Source organism: Palaemon carinicauda, chromosome 5 (genome assembly GCF_036898095.1).
Source record: "Palaemon carinicauda isolate YSFRI2023 chromosome 5, ASM3689809v2, whole genome shotgun sequence".
NCBI classification, from domain to species: Eukaryota; Metazoa; Arthropoda; class Malacostraca; order Decapoda; family Palaemonidae; genus Palaemon; species Palaemon carinicauda.
In genome coordinates, this window is record NC_090729.1 from 121,282,996 (window position 1) to 121,292,995 (window position 10,000).

At 32.6% G+C, this 10,000-nt stretch overlaps 1 protein-coding gene across 1 annotated transcript in view; it reads right to left on the minus strand.

The window, feature by feature from the left end:
* Positions 1-10,000, minus strand: part of LOC137641454 (low density lipoprotein receptor adapter protein 1-B-like) — a 174,198-nt gene that overhangs the window by 19,901 nt on the left and 144,297 nt on the right. Inside the window, exon 2 of the mRNA XM_068374018.1 lies at positions 4,697-4,952. Within this exon, the coding sequence (XP_068230119.1) occupies positions 4,697-4,952 (256 nt within the window). The remainder of the gene's footprint in view (positions 1-4,696; positions 4,953-10,000) is intronic.

Genomic DNA, 10,000 nt, shown 5'->3' on the forward strand with positions numbered 1-10,000 from the left:
TTGCACTTCATTTAATGAAGTACAGTAGCAAATTTTTCAATCTCTTTTTTTTTTTTTGGTTATCAGCTGATAACTTGCTAACCCCCTTCTACATGAAAACATGCCAACTAATGATCTCATAGCAGACGTCGCTATGAGATATTAGTTGTTTATGCAGTATATACCTATTTTCTTATTTTTTGTTGATATTTAGTAATAAAGCAATATATTGATAACGACTTTTGCCTGAGTTACGAAACAATACAAACAGACAGTTGCTGAATACGACCTTGGAAAAAACTTCTGTTTGTTGATTGTTGTATTACCAATTTGCAGAAAAGTAACCAGACCGAGAATCACATAAACAGTAGCAAAATTATTCCACCTAAAAGAATGTCTAGATTTCTTTAATCAATAATTACAGTTTGTGTGAGAAAATATAGGCTATAGGAGAAATTTTGGAAATATTACTAGAATTTTACCTCTTTAACAAAATTTTATGAACCCTTTGGCAACGCTGCTTTCATGTAAACAACATTTGAAACACCAAACACTATGACTAAACGTATAGTTGTGGTGGAAACCACGACTGGTTTAGCGGCATATGCCTAATTAATATTAGCGTAGACATTTCAAAATACACCCAAAATAAGAAAAGTTACTGTGCAAGACAATAATCACGCTAGAGTCGCTGACTAGGGATTTGTGCTAAGAAGTTTTTAAAATCCTCTTTTTTTTTCTAAAATTGCCTTGCCTATTTAAGGGTGCGTCTTACCACTTGTAGCGTCTTATCACACGGGAAATACGGGTATATACATATATATATATATACATTATATATATATACATATATATATACACATATATATACATACATATATGTATATATACATATATATATATACATACATATATGTATATATACATATATATATATATATACATATATATATACATACATATATGTATATATACATATATATACATACATATATGTATATATACATATATATATATATACATATATATATATATATATACATACATATATGTATATATACATATATATATATACATACATATATGTATATATACATATACATATATATATATATATAAATATATACATATATATATACATATATATATACATATATATATATATATATATGAGAGAGAGAGAGAGAGAGAGAGAGAGAGAGAGAGAGAGAGAGAGAGAGAGAGAGAGAGAGAGAGAGAGAGAGAGAGAGATTCCTTGCCAAAAGATGATCCCTAAAAAAACATTTAGAGTCTGCAACGCAGTACTGTACTGTCAAATTCACTTACACTCTCACCCCACCCCTATAAATGTTAAGACATTTCAAGAAGCATATTGTATGACGAAAGGCATTCTCAGAAACCCGTGACCTTTACACGAGGAATGACGATCGTGAAAATACAAACAATGATATAACCCTTTGTATACTTTAACCACCAACACCACCAGGGTCTTGTATACACTACGCAGTTTACCATTTACTGAGTATGGTACTGTACTCTATATGCCCATAACCGCAAAGTTTACTTTATTATTATTATTATTATTATTATTATTATTATTATTAGTAGTAGTAGTAGTAGTAGTAGTAGTAGTAGTAGTAGTAGTAGTAGTAGTAGTAGTAATTAATACTTGCCAAGCTGAAACACTAGTTGGAAAATTAGGCGGCCATCAGCCCAGAGGATCCAACAGGGAAAATAGCCCAGTGAGGAAAGGAAACAAGGGAAAATAGCCCAGTGAGGAAAGGAAACAAGGAAAAATAAAATATTCTAAGAACAATTACATTAAAATAAATATTTCCTAAATAAATTATAAAAATTATAACTAAACAAGAGGAAGAGAAATAAGACAATGTGCCCGAGTGAACCCTCAACCAAGAGAACTAACCAAAGACATTTCCAAGATTAAATCTTTGAATAAATCTAATCTGCACATAACATGGTAGGATATTGGGCTGGTCCATCCGTATATTATACTCAAATGGCTCATGTTTTAACTAAAATAGTCAATAAAAAAACTGGTGAAATTACTTTACGGAAGCAACTCGCTATATTGCATCACAATGTTAAATAATCAAACTAACCTTATCGTGCTAGTAAACAGGAAATGCAAACTTCAAGCAAAAAATTAAAACAACCACGCTGAATGTAAACAAAACCACGGTCATGTGTCCCTGCAGTACTTCCTACATGCATGAAAAAAAAAAAAAAAAAAAAAAACATTAAGAACAAGAACGGGGAAACCTGATAGCCTTCTTCAACAATCTGACCACTCAGCTCAGTGTTCATATCACCCACTGACCGGCCTTGCAGAGTTCATTCGTCCTGTGTTGACCCAATCACGTGGTTGTCTAGTTAACAACAAATCGTCGAACTCATTGGACTGTAAATTGTTTGGCATAGGGGAACATTGCAAACATACCCATTTTCGAATATATTACTTGCTTCGAACAGGATTAATTTACTATCAAATCAACGCTGAAAGTCTGTAGTAAATATGAATTTAATCCAAATTTTTCACCTAAATTCCCATTATTTCCATAATCAAGATAAGCATAATTACTATAAAAATGTCTTTACATACAGTAATGAGTTAGTCCCGTTAACTGAAGATAAGAACATACATCATTCCTTTAAACAACTTCAAAAAATATCAAATGACATTTGGTATTGACAGTATCTTTTTAAAATTTTCCTTTTCTGCTAGTCTAAATAAATCAAGGGAAATCTGCTTGTCTGAATAAATCAAGGGAAATCTGCTTTTCTGAATAAATCAAGGGAAATCTGCTTTTCTGAATAAATCAAGGTTAAAATAAAAGCCCTAATACAGTTTGTACATGAAATATTTACCACATATCATGATCCACTTTCCTTACCTTTTAGTTTATTTGTATTTTTACATATTGGTCTACAATTCCTTAAGAACCTAGAATTTGTATCGCGTACTTTTTTAATTAGATTTGTAGCTTGCCTTGTAATAATAAATATGATTAATAACTGGACTTCTAATTGGAACCATTTCAGCTTTGTAACCAATTATGTTTGTAGCAATATAAATGTGATGATTAATAGCAAATAATACTCTATGTAACCGGACTTCTTAAAAAACCCATTTCAGCCTTTTAACCAAGCCAGTCGTAAGGAGAAACCTCAAAATCTGGATGAATTAAGAGACGCTACACGAATTATTCACGTCCTAGATCGCATTTCTTTCTCTTTCTCTCCCACACCAAAACGCGGTAATGGTGCGTCTTGTGGTTGTTACGGTGCCATAAAAATTCCCTTACAAGAGCGTCCACAGACAGTTACTTCGACCTCAATCTCCGTCATCCGAAACGAATTCTGGAACCTGACGGTATGAGTAGCCGGAGATGTATGGGATTAGCCTTAATCATGGACTTGAACCATACACTCAAGCATTCCTATTTACGCTGCCGTGCAATAATGAGTCGGCAAATCTTATGCGGGTCGGCACAGTACAACAATCAAATTATTCACGGTAAAGTCACGAGATTCCATACATGAAGGTATATCAAGCCGTAACTAAGCTGACATGGATTTGGATATCACCAGACCTAATTATCCAGGAGAAAAAAAAAATTAAAAAAAACCACGTTGGAAGGACGAAAGTTCACATAATACATTCCTCAAATCCGTCTAGGGTTAGAGTTCTCTTGTTTGAGGGTACATTCGGGCACACTATTCTAATTTCTCTTCCTCTTGTATTAAAGTTTTTTTTTTAAGTTTATATAGGAAATACTTATTTTAATGTTAGTTATTAAAATATTTTATTTTTTCTCGTTTCCTTTCCTCACTGGGCTGATTTCCTTGTTGGGGTCCCTGGGCTTTATAGCATCCTGCTTTTCCAATTAGTGTTGTAGTTTAGCAATTAATAATAATAATAATAATAATAATAATAATAATAATTATTATAATAATAATAATAATAATAATAATAATAATAATAATAATAATAATAATAATAACTATAGCCTAAGCTTGATTCATAATGAATCACAGTCACAGTCTTTTTAGGAGATCCACAGTAAACCACAGGGTCCTAAGAAAAATTGTCCGAAAACCTTAAGCAGGAGGCTCGATGGATCCATTCCATCAAACATGCTCCTCATAAATGGAGCATATATATCTAATTTTGTAATTCCTAACCGCCCCAATAAAAAAAAATAACATGAAATCACATTAACTTTTTATTTCCAAAAATAAATAAATTGTCCATTTAAATCTCATTTTATTTTGTTAATTACAAAACTAAATACATTTTCCCTTGAAATCACATTTAATTTTGTAATTCCAAAAATAAATTTTTCCCTTAAAATCACATTTAATTTTATAATTCCAAAACTATAAATTCTCCCTTGAAATCTCATTTAATTTTGTAATTCCAAAACTAAATAAATTTCCCCTTTAAATCATATCTAATTTTGTAATTCCAAAACTAAATAAATTTTCCCTTTAAATCATATCTAATTTTGTAATTCCAAAACTAAATAAATTTTCCCTTTAAATCGCATCTAATTTTGAAATTCCAAAACTAAATAAATTTTCCATTTAAATCACATCTAATTCTGCAATTAAAAAAAAACATTTAATTTAGTAATTAAAAAAAAATCACTTCAAATCACATCTGATTATGTAATTCCAAAACTAAATAAATTCTCACTTGTAAATGGATGTATGGATGAGTGTTGCACTAGTCTCCGTGTATTGCACGCGGATGCCCTCGACGGAGACGTGGAGGCTGACCTTATCAGGCTTCAGGAGGGTCATCTTGGCCGTTTGGATGATGCGCTTGATGGCCTCAGCCGTGGTGGTCTCGCCCTTGGGGTCATCCACCATTGTTGACCCCAGATACTTGCAGTAGAAGGTCACTCCTTCCATGACTGGCTCTCGCGTTGTGGCCCAGTTCTCTGACAATTCTGAAAATTATTTTTTATTAGTGGAATTAGATCGTTTTGTAAGAAAATGCTTTGATGTTTATATTACATTATTATATTATGTTATACATTATATTATCTAAATTCTAAAGTATATGTTAAATATACTGAAAACATTCCATACCAAATATTGAATAATTAAATTCCTAAAATACTGAACCTGTATCTTATATACTCCAGATTAGACATTCTAACAAATACATAATAATATGCAAGGGAAAACGTCTACATTATTGAACTAATTTTTTTCAAGATTTGGAAAATTTAATCAAATTCATTTATTTTGTCTTATGTTTACATGATCCTATCACTGGTCAGGACAATCTTATTCTAACTGTCTTGCATGAGGGTACATTCGGGCATACTTATATTATTTCTCTTCCTCTTATTTTGATTAAAGTTTTTTATAGTTTATATATGAAATTTATTTTAATGTTACCGTTCTTAAAATTAATATTACATTAAACTAAAGATGTTGCACCAGAGCCAGCTATAAAGGGCCTTTGATGTTAAGAAGGATAAATTTAGCACAATTAAAAATCTACCAAACTCATGTGTATGGAAATTATTCTAATCTAAAAACAATTTCAGTAATGACAACACGTGAGAAAGCATTAACCCTAAGCAATGAACAGTTCATGAAATGTCTTTATTACTTGCGAAGTAATGGAGTGTACGTGTCATTGCGGCCTGTTATCTACTAACCAATCATGACTTTCAATAGATCTAAAGGATGACTCTCAGAAAACTTTGAACACAATGAAGTTGCTCACTCATGATCACGAAAGAGAAGCGTTCGTCAACTTGATTATGATAAAAACTCTACACACTGATAGATCACGTTTTATTATTATCATCATCATCATCATCATCATCGTTTTTATTATTATCATTATTATTATTATCATTATTATTATTATTATTATTATTTTTAGTCGTAGTAGTAGTAGTAGTAGTAGTAAAAGCAAAATGCTGTATGCACAAGAGCTCCACCGGGAAAAAAATACTCCAGTGAGGAAAGGAAATAAACTACAAGAGAAGTAATGAATAAAGAATATAATACACCTTAAAATCAGTCGGAACGTTAAAATAAATCATATAAAACTAAAACACTTATGTCAGTCTAACGAACGAACATTCGCTGCAAGTTCAAACTAATGAAGTTCCACCAATTCAACTGCCTGATTAGAAAGATCATTCCAGTCTGCTCACAGCTGAAGTAAACCTTAAAAGATTCTAGTGTTCAGCATTATGGTGGAGAAGACATGACTATTAGAATTAACTGCATACCTAGTATTATGTACAGGATGGTACAGAGGGGGGGGGGGAGGGGAGATCTGAAAGCTAAAGATGATCAATATTAGGAAAAAAAACCTTCAAGTAACGAACTAAATAACTAACATAATTCAGATCAGGAATAAGAAATTTAATGAACAAATTTTTTTACCAAAAATCAAGATTATTCATCATCTGAAGACCAGAGAGGAGAACAAATCTTGAAAAAAAAGGTAAAATGAAAGTATTGAAAAATTTCTTCAGGCGAGATCGATCCCTGAAAACCTTAAGACTTTCTCGAGTCAATTTTTGTGCAACTAAAGAAGAAACAGACCGAGGGAGAATTTCCAAAGGTAAATTGGCAACTAAGAATCACAGCTTAAGATTTTAAGATTTTCATAGTATATAGTTAGAGAAACATTACTATTCAAAAGAACACCAGATTTCACATTCCTTAACTCGCTATACGCAATGCAATCTTTTACTTAAAAATTCAATGATTGTGCCAATACCCACCTACTCCCTACTGCGAGTTTTAAAATAAGGGCCTCAAATTAACACTAAGGCAGCACTCAAATCAAGACTATTCATACGAACTTCCCAACTACAATCAAGGGATTTCTGCACAGCATTGGAAATTGTTTAGAAGGGCATCATATGCTCCAATGCCTTTATGAAAGGGAAAATGCTAAATTGAGAACAGATTATCACCATCAAATCTAGCAGTTTTCCCAAGAGACGTTCATAAACTTATAAAGTGAGGGAGTTATGGAAATTGGACGATAATCTACATAGGCTAGCTAGAACTACCATAAGCACATTTACCTAATAACATTACACATTCTCTTACAAGTAAAAAGAAAAAAAAAACCTTGCTTGATAACTTATAAACGTATTTGTTGATTTTAAGAATATGAGAGCATTTAAATAAAGTGTCAGTCATAATTAATACCAGCTTAGCTTCAGTCTAAGTTTAAAGGAAACAACTAAAGTGCACGTATTTTTCTAAACAGTTTGGTATAATATACTCTTCCAATTTATCTTTGAGACTAAAATATCCAAATTATATATATATATATATATATATATATATATATATATATATATATATATATATATATATAATATACATATATATATATAGAGAGAGAGAGAAAAGAGAGAGAGAGAGAGAGAGAGAGAGAGAGAGAGAGAGAGAGAGAGAGAGAGAGAGAGAGAGAGAGAAAATGTGATTTCAATCTTATAACTTCAATCTGTGTTGTGTACCACACGAAGTAAACTTCACTCGCACAAAAAAAATGTCACCTCGGCAAGTTCACATTACGGTTTTTACAATAGTCATGACCAAAATGTCTTGACAGCTATGAACAATATTCTCTCAGACGGAGGAGTTACGTGGGTTACGCTCTTTCATAATAACCCCTACTATGGCATTAAAGGACCTATAAATAAATACAAATGTGACCTTCTGGTTTCAAATACCTTATGTGGGAAATAAACTAAAGATTAAATCTATTCGCGAGGCCCAGATATGAATGCTATAAAAAGTTTCCTTATTTCCTTTCCTCACTGGATTATTTTTTCCTGTTGGAACCCTCGGGCTTACAGCATCCTGCTTTTCCCAACTAGGATTGTAGCTTAAGCAATAATAATAATAATAATAATAATAATAATAATAATATCTACACCAGATCTTGGGTGACAGGCCTTTGTATTATGGGAGACTTTCTGGGAGGTGAAAGTCACGATATGATTGTTCAAGTACTATAAATATATGGTTCCAGGATCTCGTGCTTAAGGCTTAAAAGGTGAAAGGAGGGGAAAATGGAATTCTGGTAATGGGTTTTCTGTGTCAGGTACGGCATACTTTAGTGGATAGCGCGTTAACAAGACAGATAATGGAGAAAAGCGTTTGATATAAATTTAGACTTCCTGGCAAGTAACGGTACTATTTTTGATCAGAATAGCTAAGCTGCCTTCGACAGTTATGAGAGGAATTTTAGATTCAAGTTCTTAACTTCACTTGACACGAACGATTTCACTGAAGTACTTATTTCAACTACAAATGGTTGGTCTACAAACACTGACCAACAGGTAAGGCTTATTGCTAAAGTTCCTCCATAAAGCTGTAGCAAGTCGGGGACAGAGAGAGAGAGAGAGAGAGAGAGAGAGAGAGGAGAGAGAGAGAGAGAGAGAGAGAGAATCCTGGTAACGAAAGAGTGGCTTTTGGTTTATACTTTATACTAACGAGACAAATTTGCTCAAATGCTTCATAAATCTAGCAACAAAAGAACAGTATCTCAAAGTTGAACATTAATTCAACCTACGATCTTAGTGTTTACACCCAGCTGATGTAAACTCAAGATGACAAACTAACACAATTTGGAGTGTCATACTGAGAGAAAACATATTACAAATCAAATTTATATGACATATTGCAACACTGTCGATTCAAAAGCATTACTACCAACTGGAATGATACATTAGACTAGGCTTTAGAGCTGTGTATATAGTTTCCCTTTACAGTAGATAAGGACGACTGACTCGCAATAGGCCTACCATGCCTCTCTAAATATTGGCTTCCCTACAAAAAGAGTAGGATAAGAGTTAGTACAGTTGATATCTCACGGTGTACTACCTTTGAAATAGGACATTCTCTTGGCATTCACTTTCTTACAAGAGTAACTATTAAAAAGGTAATTTTTGTAAGAAAATCTCAAAGCAAATGGAAACTTGTTTCTAGTTAAGAGAAGAGTTTAGTCTAGACCTTGCTTATAAAGTCTTTACCAAACATGAACGAATATCTTTCACGACACAGAGCATTTGTCTTGACAAAATCATTAATTCTACTGATTTAACGAAGATTATTTAGCAAAATTCTCAGCCTCCCCTACCTTCAACACAAACTTAGTATCATATGAAAATCGGACAGGACGTTCAATCCTCCGATCATGAGTTAACAGAAGTTATATACAAAAACACATTCACGGCAAAAAAAAAAAAAAATAAACAAATAATTTTTTTCTTAAATAAAAAAAAGGGGGGGGGGGGGGTCAAAGCCAACATTTACAGTTAACGAAAAAACCGCGCTTTCCCTGCAGTGAAAATGATTAAGCCAAAAAATAAAATAGGATGCCGAGACAATAGAACCTAAAAACGTACCCGGAAATAATGGATTGGTTTTAGTGGGAAAAGAAAAATCGACCACCACTATTTTGAAGATACAGGACGGGTCTATCTCATGATAAACCCCCCAGTTAAAACAAAAATATAAAACTAAATTTTAAATGATACAACCACATTCATATAGCCAACTCCTGTAACAGAAGTTTCATTAGTGATACGGTGGAAAAGAAAGAAAAAAAAAAGCTCAAAATTCAGGTCATTTTTTAATCCACCGAGTTATTCAGCGTGACGCAGGTTACGACTTAGAGCAATTACAGAAGGCCGGTCTACGGAGGAGGGAATCATGGGCTATGTCACGTACCCCACACACAAACACACGCACACTCGGTAGAACAAACAAGAGGTGGTAAGGAAAGGTGTTCTAACTATTTCGATATTCCTTAATACGGAAACTATATTTTAATAAAAAATATCTGATGAGGTTACTTTAATTTCCCTAAAATCCCACATTCCACGTAAGTAGGAGTTTTTGAGATTTATTGCTAGTTAGCAGTGGTGTTGCAGATAACTGTGGCCGTGCGAGTTTACTATGCTTAATTAAATTATCATAAATTTTAAAAACTATAAAT